General features: G+C 49.4%; 1 protein-coding gene across 11 annotated transcripts in view; it reads right to left on the bottom strand.

Annotated features, from left to right (window-relative positions):
* The window catches only part of LOC105470073 (carbohydrate sulfotransferase 15), an 84,577-nt gene that overhangs the window by 14,857 nt on the left and 49,316 nt on the right, over positions 1-20,404 (bottom strand). For all 11 annotated transcript variants that reach the window (XM_011721821.2, XM_011721835.3, XM_071068970.1 and 8 more), the window contains exons 4-5: positions 18,514-18,660; positions 14,717-14,873 (exon numbers count right to left, since the gene is read on the bottom strand). In XM_011721821.2, coding sequence (XP_011720123.2) covers positions 14,717-14,873; positions 18,514-18,660 — 304 coding nt within the window. The remainder of the gene's footprint in view (positions 1-14,716; positions 14,874-18,513; positions 18,661-20,404) is intronic.

The raw sequence follows: 20,404 nt of genomic DNA, 5'->3' as shown, positions 1-20,404 counted from the left end.
CCCTTTGCTTTAACCCTAGAAGGAAAGTCACTTTGAAATGAACAATCCACTCTCTGTTCCCTGTTTTTGCTTCTTCAGCCCATTTCTGCCTATAAAGCCAGAACCTGGCTGGGTCCACAGGGGCACCTTCGTATTACAGGAATGGGATGCTGCCCTGTTTATGGACCGTGCTAATAAACACCAGGGAGATCTTTAAACTAAATTTGTCAAAATGCTGTTTGTTGACACGGCTACGCTGGTTCAGCCAGAATCCCCCACCCTTGACAACTGATCACCCTTCTTATCCGATCAGGTTCCTGGTCCACCACCTCCAGGAGGTGCCTGGCCACCTGGCCTGTCTCCAGCAAGAATCCCATTGGGTTGGTTTAGCCGGAATCCCCACCCCTTCCCCCTTGATGTTTCCCTTTAGTAACTTTCCAGCCACCAACCCCCTCGCCCTGCTCCTGGCTTTTTTTTTTTTTTTTTTGAGATGGAGTCTCAATGTGTCGCCCAGGCTGGAGTGCAGCTGCGTGATCTTGGCTCACTGCAACCTCCGCCTCCCAGGTTCAAGCGATTCTCCTGCCTCAGCCTCCCGAGTAGTTGGGACTACAGGCGCCTACCCACCAAACCTGGCTAATTTTTTTGTATTTTTCATAGAGATGGGGTTTCACCACGTTTGCCAGGCTGGTCTTGAACTCCTGACCTCAACTGATCCACCTGCCTCAGCTTTAAAATCCCTACTTTTCCTAGTTGTATTCGGAGTCTGTCTCCTCTACTGGAAAACTGTCATGGCAGTCCCTATACCTACTACCATGGTCCTGAAGAAGGCCTGCACTGCCATTTTAATAAATGTCAGGGCCAGGCACAGTGGCTCATGCCTGTAATCCGAGCACTTTAGGAGGCCGAGGTGAGAGGATCACTTGAACCTAGGAGCTCAAGGCCAGCCCAGGCAACATAGTGAAACCCTGTCTCTACTAAAAATACAAAAAATTAGCCAGGCATGGTGGTGCGTGCCTGTAGTCCCAGCTATTCTGGAGACTGAGGTGGGAGAATCACCTGAGCCCAGGAAGTTGAGGCTGCAGTGAGCCGTGATCGTGCCATTGCACTCCAGCCTGGGCAATGGGAGTGAGACCCTGTCTCAAACAAAACAAAACAAAACAAATAAAAGTGTTTTTATCTTCAACAGAACTTTCAGGGTGTGAATTTCCTATTCTTTTTTCTCCTCTCTCTCTCCTTACAGCCCCTTTTGTCTGTTTTCAACCTTCCTGCCATATGTCCCACTCTCTTCTTGCACACACACCTCATCATGAGCCCCATGGCTCTTCCCAGAACCCTTCACACACTCACAGCCTTCGTTGTGTCACCTGCGTCTCTGGATCAAGGGTGAAACCGGGCTTATGAAAAATGTGGCCTACATGGCTCTGCGGGATCAGGCTTCTCTCTCCTCGAAGCTCTATACTTTCTATTCCTTCAGCTTCTCCAACCTGGCTTCCCCTCTTTCCAGGGACTCTTCATCTGCACCCATATCACAGGAAAGAAAGAGAGTCTGTCCTGTGACTCTCCTTCTGCACCCATGCATCCGGGTATCTGACATCCATACTTCCAAATACACCCAGACCTTCAGCCACACACTGTCCTGCAAAAACTGTGCTCCCTTATAGCAGGGTCTGTTGCAAATGTGCCTCCTCCACCGCCCTCCCCTCTAACTGAGGTCATGATACAGGGATCAGCATTTCTCAGGGACAGGCCCAGAAGCTATCCACCTCCGTAGCCCACCTTGGCACATGGGGTGCCTCTGACACAGCCCGCTAGAATTCATCCACGGCCAATGTCCACAGAGGACACCTCTTGGAAGTCTTGAGCGAGTGGTTTGAGATCTACCCACAGAGTTCCTAGAATCAAAACACCCACCGGAACAGGAGTGTTCCGTCTACCACAGCCTGGTCAGCCAAACTGTCCAAAGGGACCAGTCAGCAAAGGTACTCGGTGGTCACTGAGTGGATTTCCCCAGATCCACACTCACCTGAGAATATTCCCCATGACAACACCACATCAGCTTATTACTGGTGTCCCCAACATCACCTGTGCTATTTTCCTTCTTCAGAATTAGGAGACACATCGAAACTGAAACACGGCATCTGTCACCATAGGGTCGCTCATAGTTACTATGACTTAAATGACTGGTCAATAAATGCCAAAATCAGATACACGTGAACCTTCAAGCAGGGTTTGGCTGTGTGCACTGAGGGGTGCCAGGTGGCAACGGGTCCGAGGGGTACCCTTCCTGGCTCACACATTTCCTACGAGTCCTGTCAATATTATGGCTCAGCCCAAGAAACTGCGTCAATGAAAAGTAACAGATGCTTCTGAAAATGTCATAAAATCCCACGTTAAATAAGAATTCGAAGCCCAGTTTTTACCAAAGATGCCCACAGAACTACCCAAATTGTTTGGCGGAACTGGAATTCCATCACATAAATTACCTCATACAAACCCAAACATTGGCTGAAGGTTTCCATACTGAGAATTTCTTTGTGGTAATAACATTTCTTGCAGATATTTGGCTCATAAGTAAAACAAAAGCACCTAAGCCTGTCTTGATTTTAAATACAAAGTCACTTTATGAGGGATCTACTGATTCCATACAATTCTTCAGAGATCAAGAAGTAATCCCTGGGAAAAACTGGGACATACCCACTGTTCCAACCAGGCAAGCCCACCCCCAGCAGGTGAAACGGCTGATTTTCATCTGTTTGGGGTGGGTTAAAGTGAGTCCCATTTACAGCCTTTGAGAGCCAGGTCACGCTCCTTCCTGGGCTGGATGAAAAGAGACTCCTTTGGCCTCTCAGTCACCTCTAGATACTTTGGATCTGCTCAGAGAATTGGCAGTGGGCTTTGGGAGACCCTTGAACCCCACTGTGAGAACCCACTCTGGGTCCCTGGCATCCTGCTGTGTCACAGACATCTGAACAGGGTCTAGATTCACCACAAGCCATGGCCACCATCTGGATTCTGTAGCTGGATGGACAGTGGACACCAAAGAATTATGTCCAAGTCTTAAGCCCAGCCCCTGTGAATGTGACCTTTCTTGGAAAAAGGGTCTTTGCAGACGTCATTAAGTGCAGCATCTTAAGATGAGATCCTCCTGGATTTAAGGTGGTCCCAAATCCAATGGCAGGTGTCCTTATAAAAACAGGAGAGGACAGAGAGCACCACAGAAAGACGGAGGCAGAGCCTGGAGTGCAGCGTCTATGAGCCAAGGAACGCCAAGGACTGCTGGAGGCTACCAAGAGCTGGGAGCAGGGGACGGCTTTTATCCCTTAGGGCCACCAGAGGGAACCAACCCTGCAGACATCTTGATTTAGGACTTCTGGCCTCCAGAATCATAAGAGAATACATTTCTGTTGTTTTAAGAAGCCAAGTTTGTGGTGATTTATTCCGACTGCCCTAGGAAACCAATACAGATTTTAAACCCCAATTCCAAGGAAGACCAGTAACTCCAAGGAGTTATTTTCGCTGACACCTCTCTGCCACCCTGAGACCCTGGAACAGTGGCCATGAGGGTAGCGGGGGACTGGAGCCATGTGGCCAGGTTTCCCACAAGGAGGCATGAAGGAAGGCAAATGCACTTCCCTTCAGGGGAGTACTCGGACAGGGGAGCACTGTTTGGGTTCTCCCCAAAAATTAAGCAAATGCTTCCTAAGACTGTCTTCAAGTAACAAAGCTATCATTTCCCCCTTGATGATTTTCTAGGGGAAAGCAGTGAGTTAATAATCTCGGGTGAGGGAAAGCCACTTGGGTGGGTTAAAGCCACTCAGAAAATGTCGAGAAGAAGAGCAAACACATCAAGAATAAGTATCCAGTGGACCTCAAAAGGCTGGACAGGCACACCATTGAACAAGATGAAACATACAGAGACAAACTGAAATGTCCACCTTTTAGTCTTCAAAATCCACTGACCCATGAGGAAGTGGGGGAAGGAGACCAACACGGAAAACACACAGCTCACGATGAATCATCACAGAACTGCAGGGGCACAGATGCAACCCCAGGAAGCATTAACAGAGGCACCGCATCAGGAATGTGGGAGGGCGGAGCCAGGCAACAGGCAGCTCACGGCCTCAGCGGACGCTTGCTTTCAGTGCTGGGCACCAAACCTGGTTGCTCTCCCTGGAGATGCGGCCTCAGCGGACGCTTGCTTTCAGTGCTGGGCGCCAAACCTGGCTGCTCTCCCTGGAGATGCAAAACCTCAGCAGGAGGGAGCCCAGTCCCGAACTCCTGAAAGACTGACCAGCAGGCAGAAGGTTTAGGAAGAAAACCTGGTGCAGGCAAGGGGAAATATCTCCAGTCACGGCAGCCCAACACAATCAGATGGTCCTAGGAGGTAGAAGCAGCCTAGGCTGGAGGGAAGGAGGGCTCCAGGGTAGCGTGGGGGCCAGGGGACCTGATACCCTCCCAGCCCTGAGTTTCAGGGCTGCCCAGCCCCCTCCAGCTGAGCCACCTCATTTTCTTACTCTCAAACCATCCTGAACAGATGGGTATTACATTTGGCCAGGACTGTTTCCAACGACAATTCCAAATATAAGTCCAAATGCATTCCAGGCCTTCTGTGCTGCGGTTATTTTAGAAGGCTGCCGGTGCGGCCCCTCACACTGGGCCTGTGCTCATGGGGTGCTGCTCAGTCCCTTTCCTGTGGAGCGCAGGGGTCCTGGGACCCCTGGAGGAGCAGTGGGATGGGAAATGTATGTTGGGGGCATAGGGCTCCATCAGTCCAGTGCCTCTGAAAGTGACCATGTCTCTCCCCAAGGGACAAAGGAGAGGCCAGCAGTGGGCAAGGCCCTACTATGTAAAATCTGGATGATCACCCCAAGACCACTGCCGAATTCATTCAGGGACACTTACAGGGTGCTGTTCTGAGCCAGCGTGAGCACAGGTCAGTGAGCTGATCACTATTAAAGCAGGACAGGGCTCTGTGTGATTGCTTTCTGGGTTTAGCACCTGCAATGTTCTCAGTTTCCACTCCTGATGTGGATGCTGGGGGGTAGGGAGGGCCACCACCACCAGGGCCTGTGCAGGGTGCTGCAGGCATGCTCTGCTTCTATCTTCACAACCCCACAATGAGATACGGGCCACTGCATTTTATGGAGGAGAAGGCTGACACTAGAGAGGTTAAGGAGTTTGCCCATGGTCACGCAGCCCAGGAAGCTCCAGGGCAGGACAGGGACCCAAAGCAACCCAGGCCTGCCTGACCCCAAAGCCCCTCACCCAGCAGGATGTGGCCCCTGCCCTCCGAGCTTAGGCAAGGAGACAAATCCATGGCTGACTAGAGTGGGTGCTGGCCGTCTGCACTGACAGTTTTCGGGTTTTGTTTGTTTAGATGTTTTTATTATTTTGGGTGCACAGTGATTTGGAAGAAAAAGTCAATTCTACTCCAGAACTACTTAGTAAGTCACAGGAGACTGATAAGCAATTACAAATATAATAGAGTGGCAAACAAACACTTAGGATAAACGTGAGGAACTCCAACGCCACGGTCGGGAACAGCAAATGTGTTTATGGAACATCGCACTGGGCATCTAGAAAAGTGACAGCAACAGCAAAAGGGAATTCAGGCATCTATCATGAAGCCGGAACACACTGCGGGATCTTGTACCTCTTGGAAAAGCTAATATTCCTTGGTGATCGCAATAGCTCATTAAAGTTCAACGGATCCAGTTCCTAAGTGACGATGTGGTTGTTCATTGGCCTGCCCTCTACATGGAGAACTCCGCAGGTCCCGGCTCCAATGCCACTAGTTTGGGAAAACCTCTCTCCACGGTGGGTTCCTCCTCCTTTTGTAGTATTTTTGTTCATATCATTTTTATATTGAGAAATGATCCACACACCGTAGCATTCACCCATTTAATGTGAACAAGTCGCCAGTTTTTAGTATACACCACACAGCTGTGCGAACACACCACTCCCCAGTCCCAAGGTGTCTTCATCACCCTGATAAGTGACTGCTGGTTCTAACACAGCAGTTCCCAAAGGGACTCATGTCAGAAGTCACTAAGATCACCCAGCTCAATAGGCACCCAAACACACAAGCTTCAATCTCAGCTTCAGCTCAGACAAGGGCAGGTGCTCGGTGGCCTTGAGCTGTGACATTTCCTCCAGTTACTGCTCCATGCATGGGACTTCTCAGAGGGCCACTTTTGAGAAAAGATCCCAAGCTGGTGCTGCAGTTGCAGGCGGCGGGGAGCAGGTGACCATCCCTGGGCTGGCTCACCCCAGTGGCACTGGCTCCACCTCCCGTATTCCTCAAACACCCCCAGCTGGTTCCTCAATGACAGTTACGGGAACGGTCACATTTCCTCAGGCAGGAGGACCCGAGATGGGGACACGCTCATGTCCTCCAATTCACCCTCAACAACATCTTGCAGTCCTGTGGCCACGTGAGGGTCGTAATGAGAGGCAGCCAGAGCACCTGGCCTCGTTATTCTCCATTTGCTGGAATCCGAATTGAAATCACTGATCAATAATTCCCAGCCTGTGGTATGGTACCATCAATAACGATTATATATATTTTTCCTACCAGGAAAAAAAGGCCATTTAATGTAGCTGAGACCGAGACCTTTTGTTCCACCAAATCACGAACTGTGACTGTCTCATTAGGAGGCTCGATGAGACAGGACTGGCCAGGCCAGCTGATCTGGAGGGACTGTCTACGGTCACCTTAGACTGAACACGGGGGTGACACTGGGGAGGCTCATTTTCTGCCAGTTAAGAACATCCACGTTTGGTCCTAAAAACGCCCACATGAATGACAGGTGTCCTGTTTATCGGGGCCATTCTATTTCCTACCAGGCCCTAGGTTCCTTGTGCACAAGTGGGCTTCCCAGCCCCTCTTTGTTCCTTCCAGAGCATCCAATCACAGGGCCCTGGTAACTGTTCACAGACTGGGAGACAGCACTTCTCAGAGACGACACCAAGCATCCCTGACATCTCCGAGCCTGGTGTGGTTTACAGAGCACCTTCTCGTGATTCACCAGTGATCCTGATGGCAGATGTTTCTACAGGCAAGAAACCTGGGGTGCACTGAGGATTGCCTGGCTACCCTTGGTTACAAAGCCAGACCCAGGGTGTGGGCCCCTCACTGCAGGGCAATGGCCACTGCACACTGGGGGGTCCAGTATGTGACATGTGTGACCTCCTCCTTCAACAGCGTCAACCTCACTAAGCAGCCCAGAACTCTGGGCAAGACAGGTCCCGTAACTCTGGCTGCCCCAGGGTCGTTTCTAAGTGCCCTCCCTGATCCCGGCCCAGCGGGCAACATCTCACCTTGGGATCTCTATAGATACAGACACAACGGGGCTCTTTTTCCCTAGGGTGTGCCTCCTGCTCGGAACTGTCCTTTCCAAACAATCGTGTGGGAATACACAGGACTGCCAAGAACTTCGCAAACATTTCCCCAAAACATAAACATCGTTCAACACTTGGGAGTTTTCGGCTTGGTGGTTTCTCTCCCACCAATAACAAGATGTGGCGCCTCACCAGGCAGTCCCTCCTGAACAGTCTTCAGAGAACTCCTTCACAAAGACCGGAGCTGTCCGTCTGGCCTGGGCGCTGCCAGCTCTCCCTCCCTTCTCTGTGGTCAAGGCCAACCCCCTTGACCTCGGGTGGCTCAACAGCTCAGTCCTATTAAAGTGACCTCGCACCACTTCCAGGGCCCATATCAAGGTGTGTCAACAGGCAGCTTCTGGAAAGCAAAGTGCCTGAACCCCCCAGGAATCAACAGGCAGCTTCAATAAAGATACCGCACTACAGTAGTCCTCGCAAGGACCCTTGTGATTCTTAATCTTCCAAAATCTTAGAGAAAAGGAAAGACTGAGAGCTGGAGGGAGGAGCGAGAAAGAGAAATCGATTTGTGGCTGTTGCTGCAACCTCTACAGCCCCACGGCTTTCTCCTCATTCTGTCTCTTCTGCACAGAGGCGTTCTCCTAATTTCCCTTTGAGATGGTTTAAATCAATAATGAATTCCTCAGTGCTAGGAACAGCCTGCGTTTTAATCCTTGTGCAAATCTGTTCTAGAGAAAACATCGCATGACATTCCCAATGCCAGGCTCTCTTCTGACTGAGAACATATCCACGGCTTTCAATCAGTGCTTCTAGGGGCTGGGGGAAGTTCAGCTGTTTGGAGAAGGGCTTTTGGTGCTGCCTGAATAGCAAGAGAGATTCTCAAGTCAAAGTTCTGCTGCGGTTCAAAGGCATGAATCCAGCTCAGCTCCCTCCTGTGCGTGCTGGCTCTTGCCCTAGGGTGGGCATCCTGCTCCCTCTGATGTGGAAGTAGGTGAATGAGGTGTAGACAGAGGCTCCCTGAGAGCAAACGGGATGGATTTTCCTCTCGTATGTACAGCTTGCATCTAGCACATCAAGGGTGTTCGATAAATACAGCCAGGCGTCACTTAACAGCAGTGACATATATGTTCTGAGAAATGCATCATTAGGCGATGTCATTATGTGAACATCATAGAGTGCTCACACAAACCCAGATGGCACAGCCCCCTACACACCTAGGCGGCAAGGTACAGCCTACTGCTCCTATGCTATCAGCCTGTACAGCAGGAATCCTGTAGGCAGTTGTAACACAAGAGTTAGAATTTATGTATTGAAACATAGAAAAGGCACAGTGAAAACACGGGATTGTAACATTACGGGGCCACCATCATACATGGGGTCCACTGTTGACCAAAACTTGGTTATGTGGTTTGCAACTCTATTTGGGGAATGAGTAAATGAGTAATCAGTTTATTGTTATTATTATGAGCTATTACTGATACCTAATAATAATAGCTAATGATTACATATTTTCCATTTGTCAAGCCCTGTTTAAACACATCACTACATATATTAAGTCACTGAACTCTCACTACCCCGGAAGTAGGACTATATTCCCCCATTCTACCGATGAGAAAATGAGGCACAGAGAGGTTAAGTTTCTTGTCCCAGTTTACAGAGCAGTAAGTGACAGAGCTGGGGTTCCAATGCCTGTGTCCCTAGCACCAAAACCCCGGTACACCTCCTACTCAGCTGCGCACCACCCTCACGCCCCCTCACACGCTCTGCAGACAGAGTGAAACTGATGCAACCAGGATTCCTGTCCAAATGTTCAGCCCCGCTATTCCTCTGTGTCCCCCTGAGTGACTGCCTATAACAGAATCCATTTCATTAAAAGCCTGCTTCCTTTCCTAGTTTATCGTCATAACTGAATCATTTGGCCAGTCCAACGGGTTGTTTAAAAACGCAGTTTATAGAAGCCGATGAAGAAAAGAATGAGCCAGGTTCCAAGACTCCAGGCATTTGGGTCAAAACCGAGTTTGAATTCTTCACTGAGCTGAGTTCTCCTGCCCTTTGGACTCGTCGTCATAAAAAGGGAAAACGAACCATTCCTGTGGTGGGTCGTTTCTGGGCATTGCATTAAGACTATACACAGAATTAAACCCAAAATATAGACACTGTAAAATCCTTAACAGATGGTGCATGACCCCACTCCAAATGTCCCTTGAATAAAAGAGGAATGCAACTAGGTTGGAGGGGCCAGCACCTTCCACGCATTTTTCACATTTAATGGGGGCTATAACTGCCTCTGAAGTAAGAGACAAACTCTATCAACTGTCTCACAAATGAAGAGGCAGGAGGCTAATGTGAGATGCATTTGAAAAGAATAGTCTTTACCACTTACGAATGGGATTAAATAAAGACAAATTCTGCTTGCAACTGGTAGCTTCTTTTTAATTAACTGGGCCAATTTAGCATAGGAATGCATGAAGCTAGTTTTAAATTGTCATGATCTCTTACAGAGAGAAAACTGGAACATGAATTCTTGGCTGGCTTCTTTGGCCATATGAACCATCCCGTCCACTTCTTTCCAGTATTCCTCTGTTCTCCTCCAGGAAAAAAAAAAAAAAAAAAAAAACTTGCCACTTGAATCTTTCTCTGGAAATTTAAAAGTGATTTGACTTTGCTTAAAATTCCAACATTTTCAAACCCTCTACTTTGGATCAATTATAGAAGTAAAGGTTGAATGTGAACCTAAAACTAAAAATAAAAGTAGTATTTCCCCTCTCCAAGTCAATTTATAGAAGGAAAAGAACAACTTGGGACCAATCCAACTTGCACCCAGCGACCCACAACATCTCCCGCGTACAGAAGTGCAAGGCCACAGAACAGGGCTAATGGCCCAGGATCCCGTTATGCTAATGGAACTTGGGCTCAGAGTGTTTGTTTCTTCAAGAGTGATCTAAACACACAGTATTTATCATCCTTTCTGGCCGAGATGGGAAACGCGCCAGCCTTCGAAAAAGAAGAAATTCCTATTGTTACTTATTTTTATAAATGTTTAAGAATAAATGAAATAGCTGCTATGTCAGTAACTTACACAGAAAATACGCACATAAACACAATTCCTCTGCCACTAGAGCTGGGATCAAGCTGGAAGCTACTCTCCTGGCTGCAAAGCGCAGGCCCCAGTTTCCTGAGGATCAGGTGCAGAACAGGAGGTGGCTGACTCCTAGGATGGTCCTCAGTGATCCCCGGTTCTTGGTATTCACACCCTGTAGTCTCTTCACATTGAGTGTGGCTAGACCTCACGACTTGCTTCTAACCAATAGAATATGGCAATGATGATGGGATTTCACACCCATGACTAGGTTAGAAAAAATCGTGACTTCTAATCTGCTAGCAGACGCTCTAGCTTGCTGGCTTGGATAAAGCCTGCAGCCATACTGGAGAGGCCCTTTGGCGAGGTACTGAGGGTAGCCTCTCACCAAAAGCCAGCAAAGATCTAAAGCCCTCATTCCAACAGCTCTTGAAGGAGCTAAATTCTGCCCACAACCATGTCCAGTTGGGAGCAGGTCCTTCCGCAGTCAAGCACATGGAAGAGCCCCAGCCTGGTGACAGCTGGATCACAGCCTTCAGAGAGACCCGAAGTAGAGGACCCAGTAAAGCTGCACCCAGGTTCCTGATCCCCAGAAACCATTTGAAGCTGCTAAGTTTTGGCGAACTTGTTCCCTAGCAGTACATAACTCATACAGCAGGCAATGCAAGGCCTGGGTCAGCGTCCTAACACATGCTGCTGCCCCAGCATCTTGCCCTTCTCCTCAGAACCAGGACATGTGCCACGACAAAGCCGCCGCCCACTTCTCTGATAAAGCACCAGCTCCCAGGGGGTAGGCACTGGGTGGCCACTGTTGTTCACCAGGGCACGTATGCTCAGTGCCCAGCACAGCACCCAGCCTGTGGCAGGGGCTGAATATGTGTTTGAATTGACCAACTATTTCTGTTAGGCTGAGGACCAGGGAGGCAAGAAGCTTTCACGTTCAATTCCTAGGATAAATAGAGTATTTGTTATTAAAAGAAGAAAACATGGTGGCTACTTGGGGGGACCACGCTGTGAACTGTGAGCCTCCTTCTAGCTGGCAGACTCGGGCTGGGTATGAGAGAAGAGTTTGGCAGGTCTTGCTCCTGGCTGAGCCGCTTGCACCTGCACGGTGCTGCTGTCTTCTGTTCCAACGCTCACCTTTGTGGTGTTTGTGTCCTCAGAAGTGGGACCAGAACCCAGGAAAAAAGAAACACACTCAGGGACCCTGGCTCCACCCCCTAACAGGGACCCTGGCTCCACTGGACCCTGGCTCCACCCCTAACAAGGACACTGGCTCCACCCCTAACAGGGACCCTGGCTCCACCCCCTAACAGGGACCCTGGCTCCACCCCTAACAAGGACCCTGGCTCCACCCCCTAACAGGGACCCTGGTTCCACCCCTAACAGGGACCCTGGCTCCACCCCTAACAGGGACCCTGGCTCCACCCCCTAACAGGGACCCTGGCTCCACTGGACCCTGGCTCCACCCCAAACAGGAGAACACGTGGTCTTTTCCTTTGCACTTGTCCTTCTCTCTGCCTGGAAGGTTTCTTCATCTTAACCCACCTTCCTTCCTTGTTTACACAGCAAACTCTTATTCATCCTTCAAAATCCAGTCTGGCATCAGTTTTCTCCGGGTCAATTCCTTCTGGATCTCCCCACTCAGGAGCCCACTCTCCCAGCCTCCTACTCTGCACTACTGTAACCAACCACAGCCACGCCCACGTGCCCACCGGGAGCTCCAGTCTCCCAGGGCCCAGAGCAGGGCCCACACACACCAAACCCAGTCCTGACAGATGGGCCCCCACCTCTCTGTGCCCAGAGAGCACACAAGGCTGCCCCTGAGGTTAAGGCGTGGTCTGACCTTCCTCAGAATGAGGAACTAAGGAGCAGCGACAGGAAACAATTTGATGAGCACACCGAGCACTTGCGCCCTTCAGCTGGGAGCCGTGGGGGGGAGGGAGGCAGAGCAGCTGTGAAAACACCTCCAGGGACTGCGAGGGGTCAGTGCAAGGTGACAGTTATGTCACCATGAGAGCTCCGCTAGTGTGCATCAGCCCTGCTGAACAGAGGGAGACCAGCCTGCTCAGCAAGGCCAATTTCTGCCTCCAAAACACAGGAACCAGCAGGTGGGACGGGACATGGCAAGTGACAGCAAGTCAGTGGCTGCCTCGGAACAGAGTGGACGAAGTCCTGGGCTGGGAGATGCAGAGGGTAGGGAGTGAAACCACACCTGGCACTTGCCAGAATGCATGGCACTGGGACAGCCACCAAGAGCTCAGGCTCAGGCGCTGGGGCTGAGGGAGGGCGGATCCAGCCTCTCCCTAACCAGGTCATACTCAGAGTGGCGGGAGCCATGCAGACTCCATAAGAGGGACATCAGCTCAGAAGTGTGACCAGGGCAGACTTTAAAGCATGTTTTTTGGGGACAAGAATGCAAAGTGAAAGAAGCAGGACATAAGACTGTACCGTCACACCCACGTGTATACACACACACACACACACACACATACACACACACCTATTTGCATAGAAAAAGTCTGGAAGAAAATACACCAAAACATAAATAGTAGTTATCTAGGTGAGAAATTATAGTTTGAAAACAGTTTTCCAATATATGTTCTAAAATTTCCACAACAAACACGCCTTATTGTTATAATTGGCAAATACGTGGGGCCACGAAGGTATGCCACCTGAGGAAGGGATCCCACAGGTCAGTGTCCTGGGGCTGCCAGGACAAATCACCATGAACTGGTGGTGCACAATGACAGGACTCTTCCCCCAGTGTCCTGGAAGCTGGAGTCTGAAACCCAGGTGTGGGCAAGGGGGGCTCCTCTGGGGTGCCGGGGGAGAATCTGTTCCATACCTCTCCTGACTTCTGGTGTCTGCCGGCACTCCTTGGCACCCCTTGGCTGGTGGCAGCATCACTCCAGCCTCGTCATGAGGCATGCTCCCTGTGTCTTAGGGTGGCTGAGGGTCTACCCTGATCCAGTATGACCTCATTTTAACCTGAGTGCATCTGCAAAGATCCTATTTCCAAATAAGGCCACAGTCACACACACTGGGGGAGACAACTTCGGCATATCTTTTTGCGGGGCATAATTCAATCCATCAGAAGATGCAGTTGGCCCAAAGGAAAATACGACACAAAGGGCTGTGGTCCCCGTCTTTAAATATTGCCAGCCTCTCCTGTTTTGGAAGGATTAGACTTGGTCTGTCTGACTGTATTGAGAAGAAACAGGACTAATGAGTGCATGTTCCCCCAGAACAGACCTGGTCTCAAAATAGGAACACAGCTGTCCTAAGCTACACTGGCCATCTTGCGTAGAGAATTCCCTGACTCAGAGCGCCTCGGATTAGACTGCGGCCCCTCTGCTCTGATGTGGTGGTACTGGAGGGAGCGTTGGACTAAATAATTTTAAAGTCCTGGCAGCCCTGAGATTCTGTATTCACACAGGCAACAATGATGCAAGCAGCGCCCAGTGGCAGCTGGGCCGCCCCACAGTGGCTGTTCAATATCCCACTACCCTGGCCTCACCCACGCTGGGCAACCCTTGATCTTAAAGCAAAGCTGCTCTACTCATCATTGTTCTTCCTTTTGGTCTCTCAAGGAAAGCTGGAAACTGTACATTCAATGCAGACAAGGATAAAGGCATCAACCACGTCGAGAGACACAGAATTCTAGGAGTTAAACCACGTGGCGAAGCCGACGCCCCTGATTCTAAGGGTGTTTCCCGAGCCTTGACAGCACCAAGGAACCATCCTGTGTCCCTGGTCAGGCCCACCGGGGCTGAAGACATGCAGACCAGGATCAGAATGGTTAAGAAAACAATCTGCAATGTGTGTCAACTCAGTGACGACAGCCCCAAGAATAACACTTACATAAGAAACAGCAGTAACATTGCAAGTTCCATTGATTTTTATTTGTTTTTATTTATTTATTTTGAGATGGAGTCTTGCTCTGTTGCCCAGGCTGGAGTGCAGTTGCGCCATCTTGGCCCACTGCAGCCTCCACCTCCTGGATTCAAGCGATTCTCCTGCCTCAGCCTCCCGAGTAGCTGGGACTACAGGAGTGTGCCACCACGCCTGGTAATTTTTGTATTTTCAGTAGAGACAGGGTTTCACCATGTTGGCCAGGCTGGTCTTGAACTCCTGACCTCAGGTGATCCACCCACCCTGGCCTCCCAAAGTGCTGGGATTACAGGCGTGAGCCACTGCACCTGGCCTATTCAATTTTTTCTAAAGGAGACAAAATCTTAATTGTGATGACAGGAGAATACCTTTCTTCAAAAGTGCTTCTTCTTCTCACCCCAAATACAACACACAGAAACTGCTCACCTCTCCACAGGGTCCCTGAGCATGACAATCAGTTTGGCATTCGGCTGAAAGGCATGGATGAAGTCCTGGGTCAGAAACGGTGGCTCGCCGTCTGTGCTGTTGTCGTAAAAGAACGTCCAGGCATTGTTATCCCACATAGTGGAAGCACTGGCCTCCCCTGGAAACAGAAAACACTCCAAGTGAGCAGGGGTGGGATTCAGGCTCCCACGAAGTGGCCCCGGGTGCCAGAGGCCAAAGCTGGTCCCGATGCCTTCCTCTTAAGCAGCAGGAGAGGCCAAGCTGTCAGCCTTTGTGGGCAAACAGGACTCCAAAGAGAGAAGGTTGGATGCCCACCCCTGCCACAGTCACACCCCACCTCCAGCCCAAAAACCTCTGTCTGGAAGTCCAGGCAATCCATGCAACACTGAGTGTCCCCACCCCTGAGCCCCCTTTCCAAGGGGAGCAAAAAAGAAAACCTTCACCAGCATCTGGGCCCCCAGTTTCACAGTATTTAACTTTGCTCATGGTGCACAGCTCTGTGGCATTTTAAGGGCCCACGGAGAATGCAGTCTGTGAGAAAATACACCAAAACACAAATAGCAGTTATCGAGGTGGGAAATTATAGGTGGTTCTGAAAATGGTTTTCCTGTATAGTTTTCCAATATATGTTCTATATAGTAGATGGTTCTAGTAATAGATGGAGTTCTCTCTGAACTGGGGGCCCAAGATGGCGAAAGGCCTTGCCATTTCTGCCCCGGATCTAACAAAGAGAAAGAGCTGGGGCAGAGCCAAACCACGTTTCAGAGCTGGGAGGAGCCGAGAACTGGTCTAGCAGCCCAGGAGCCTGGAGCTGGTACTAGATGGTTTCCTTCCAAGGCATCAGGAGAAAGCAGGAGGGTGGGAACACTAACCCTGACAAGGAATTCGAGTGCGATTTCCTTCCTTGAAGCTGTAACTGTTCATCTCAGGGCATACTCTAAGACTAAAAGACAGAGGGGCTTTGCCACAGGGCTCACACACCCTGTCTCCTGTGAGCCACTGCTCTGCACGCAGCTGGTGCCTACTCAGTGCAGACTGGGTGAACGGGAACTGGGTCCCAGCCAGTTTCACATTTCATCATGGTCCTCATGAGTGAAGGATGTAAATGGCAAAGACACATCCCAGCACAGAGGTGATGCCAAGATACAGGCAGGCATTCCAACAGCGCAGACTCTCCCAGAGGACGAAGCCAAGTTCCTGAGGGTTTGAGGGTGTGTGTGTGTGTGTGTGTGTGTGTGTGTGTGTGTGTGTGTTTGGGAAAGTCTTCAGAGATTTAAAAAGGAAGGCAAATCCATCAATCAGCTCTACACTTGATTTCCTGACAGTTTGCCAAGGACCACAGGACACATCTGAAAGTTACTTATCCGGGGAAAGACTGAGCCAGATGACTGAGTCTTTGGTCAGTGACAAGTGTATCATATCCCTGCAGGCCCCTATCAGTTCTGTCGGATGCATAATGACATCCAGGTGAACAGCTCTGTTCTGGCCTTTTTTTCTTTCTTTTTTTAAAGAGATAATACCCCAGGACACAGAAAAAACAAGTCAATCAGAAGTCCCTTGAAAATTCTACTCACAACGAATAAGAATATAAAGGACAAATGAACTCTCTAGCTAAATTGGCACAAATTCTGTCAGATCTCAAAAATGAACTGGTTCTAGAGCCATGGAGGCATTTCTCCATCCACCTGACTGTCTTCCTTCCATCCGGCCACCATCCATCCTTCATCCACCCAGGAAGCATTCATTTGGTGTCTAATCTGTGCTCAGCATTGTGCTTGGCACCAGGGACAGATCAGGGGAGGAAAGCACGGCCCCTCCTCTCTCAGACCTTAAGAAACAAGGGGGACAACAGGCAATTCAAGAAACAAAGAGTACCACGTTGGGTACCTGGGAGTAGACGCAGGAGCCTTTCAACATGCCTAAAGCCCTAGCCCCAACTTCAGCCATCACGTTCAGGCCACTTGCATCCTGAAGCTCTTGTGTGACTCTAGCTGTCAACAATGACAGCAGAAGAAAGGTCCTCTCTGCCCTAGGGGCCCAAGATGAGGCAAGATCCTGCTGTCTCTGCCCAGAATCTAACACAGAGGAAGAGCTGGGGCAGAGCTGAGTCACATTTCAGAGCTGGAAGGAGTCTAGAACTGACCTGGTCCAACAATTCCACTTTGCAGAGGTGCAGACAGAGTCCAGGAACAGGAAAAATGACCGGCTGCACGGCACAGAGCTGGCTGCTGGCCCAGGCAGGGCTAGATACCTGTCACACCACAAGACTACCCTAAAACTCACCAAACTCTGCTTTAAGTAAATATCAGCACAGTGATTTTATTTTTTGTTCTTTTTAAAACCTAGGAGCAAGCAAAAGTAGGAGACCAAACGGAGGCTTTCCTTTTTCATTCATTGTCTTAGTCTCTGTTTCCTGGCCCGAGGATACATATTTTTAGCACTTTCATAAGAACATGTGATTTTCCCAGAGGCATATGGTATAGGAGTCACAATGAAATGTAAGTCAGACTTGAGATTTGGGGAGTTTGGACCCCCAAGTTTGCAAAAAACTAGCTAAATCATACTGGAGGTGACTCCCAGTGACTTCATGTCTTTGAGCTTAAAAGAAAAAAAAAAAGAATAAGTCAAGACTTTGGCACATAAGCCTGTCCCCTTGGATAGGAGAGTCTTAAGTTCAAAAGTCATCTTTCAAAGGGTTGATTACAATTCCTCTTAGTAGCTAATAGATTTATTTAATTTGGAGATTGCAAATATAACAGATCTAGGGAAATTAAAAAATAGATCACTGTCTACGGTAAACAATTTAAGCAAAACGTGATTCAATTTCTCTTTCAGAAGGCATCAGTGGATAAATGCCTTCTAAGCTGAATCCAATAAAAAGAATTATGTCAGACAAATAACAACTCTAGCGATCTAAGGTAGAGCGTGTGCACTGTAGTTATTAATCCTATTCATCCTGTACTGCATGCCGGAAGTTCTCCAGGACAGTATATTTCAGGTGCTTTTACCACACACACGCCTCCCCTCCCCACACACAAAGGTAACTGTGAAAAAAAAAAATGGCTACGTTAATTTGCTTTACTGTAGTAATCATTTCATTGTCTCTGTTTCCAACAAAACATCACATTATGCTGTACACCTTAAATTATACAATAAAAAATAAATTTTAAAAAGAGTAAACATATATGTTTACTTATAAAATAATCTTGTGAATATTTAAAACAAATTATTATTAATCAACCTCATTTTGAATGCCCAAAGGCATTAGGTTGACAGAGGCTAGGCTTTTTAAACAGCAATTAGTTATAGGCGATGTGTCAGAGCGGAGTCTATTTCAGAAGAAGCTGCCTCCGTCTTATATGGTCCCAGTGGCCAGGGATTACAAAAGCCCCAAGCAGCAAATCAATGACTAACCAGTTAACTGCATTTATAATTCCCCATCCAAACTTATCGGATCAGTACATCAGGAAAAAGTCAATATCCCTGCTTAATTTCTTAAAAACAAAGAAATGGCAACTTCTCACGAAAGCCATCAGCTGTCCTTAAGTCTCCATAGACGTAGAAAGTCAACATTTCTGCTTTATAGTAACTGTTCAAGTGATGTGAACATTTTATGTAGTGGTAAAAGTGACGGCCAGGTGGAGCAGTGGAGGCTCAAAAGAAGTCTGCTGCCACGATGCAAATGTTCTGCAGGTGAAGCAGAGCTGGGCCAGGCCTGGAGCCTGAGCCAGGACCTCAGGGAGGGTGCTAGCCCTGCCAGAGTAACACAGAAGCCTTACCGATAATGATTGTATTCATCTTGCTCTGCTCCTTTGCAGAGCTGGCCTGCAGTCCTTGATGGATCTGGTGTGCGGCCAGGTCAAAGAGGTCCAGATAATCTTCCACAGGATAGCGGTCTCGCAGCCCATCTCTTAGGCGGACAATTCCTACAAGAACCAAGATGCAGGAGATACTGAGGACAAAGTTGCTACTGCTGGAGCGATGGCCTCCCAGACAGCAACCAAAGAGAGATGGAACGGCCTAAAGGGCCTGGCTACAGCAGCAAGAGGCTCAGCCCGGGTAGCTTCAGAAAGGGTCGCCGGGGATGGGGGTCTATGGGGCCTGGCTACCCACTTTCAATCCATGCATGCTTCAGGGGCTGGAAGATACCACCACTAAGCTGGACAGTGGGAGATTAAAGACTGGAACACCTATTCAAGAGCTAGAAACATGTCTGCTTGGAGGGACAGAGTCTGGGGCTGGTTAACTTGTGCACAGGTGGGACTCTTAAGTGGCCGGGCAGCAATGACAGCCAGGATGCATATGTTGTGTGAAACAGGGACAGAGGACCAAGGGCAGCCCACGGGGGAGAGGAGGGCAGTATCCTATAAACTCCATGATGCCTTCCTCATGGGGGCCAGCCAGCACCTGCCTGATGTTCTCTCTCCTGCCCTGTTCAATCAAATACCCTGCCCTTTGTCCAAACAACAAGGGTAACTGATCATACTCTAGACAGACATGGATTCTGGCATCAGCCACATAGAGCTTAAATTCACCCCCTGCCTGAAAAATAAATAAATTTCACTTGCAAACATTTAAAAATCCACTTCCCAACGCCACAACTCCTGAAGTCAATGGAAATTGGAAAGAGAACATCCGTGGCCAAAGCAACAAGAGGTTCAAGGTGACATTGAAGACTAGATTCCAGAGGCCCGCCTCTGTTCTTCCTCCTTTCCTGCCAGTGGGAAGCTGGTTTTCATTAAGGGGAAATCACTGTGAGCCTCGGGGGAGCACCCTACAGCAGGGGAGTGTGTTCAGACACACCAGCAAATGCATAGGGATGTGAAACCCTGGCTCCTACAGCGGCCGCTGCTAAACCACAAAAGAAACATTTACACTTTAGCTCACTGTAGGACGAACATCATCAAAGGATGAAAGCAAACGTTTGTCAGGAAACACATTAAGAGTTGGTCTAAGGAAAATTTTGAAGATTCCCTTCTAGGCAACCTGAGTCCATTACTGGAAAACACCCTCGTGGCCTGCCCAGACTCTGGTTGACAATAGGCACGTATACCCCTCAGCTCCAGTGACCAAACCTCTCCTGGCACAAGCAAAAGGTTACAGAAAGGAGACAGTGATCTGAGGACCACAGGGTGCCTGGGGCTGGGCTGGAGCAGAAAGGGATGGGCAGTGGTCATGGTCAGCCTGCGGCAAAGGGCTGAGAGCAGGGCCTCCAGAATGATCTCCATGTGGTTATCATATGGAACCCATAAGGCAGATGGGGCAGGTCAGAGAAGCTGAGGCCTGAAGCAACTCAGTATCCCCCAGGTGCAGTGACTGCAGCTGAACAACACACAGCTGGGAATAGCACAGAGGAGGGAACAGCACAGAGCAGGGAGCAGCACAGAGCAGGGAGCAGCACAGAGCAGGGAACAGCACAGAGCAGGGAGCAGCACAGAGCAGGGAACAGCACAGAGCAGAGGAACAGCACAGAGCAGGGGAACAGCACAGAGCAGATAAATAGCACAGAGCATGGAACAGTACAGAGCAGGGAACAGCACAGAGCAGGGAGCAGCACAGAGCAGGGAGCAGCACAGAGCAGAGGAACAGCACAGAGCAGGAGGCAGCACAGAGCAGGGAGCAGCACAGAGCAGGGAACAGCAGGGAATGGTACAGAGCAGAGGAACGGCA

The sequence above is a fragment of the Macaca nemestrina genome, chromosome 9, assembly GCF_043159975.1.
Source record: "Macaca nemestrina isolate mMacNem1 chromosome 9, mMacNem.hap1, whole genome shotgun sequence".
Lineage (NCBI taxonomy): Eukaryota > Metazoa > Chordata > Mammalia > Primates > Cercopithecidae > Macaca > Macaca nemestrina.
Note: the sequence above shows the minus strand (reverse complement) of the source record. Positions and strands in the feature narration are given on the sequence as shown.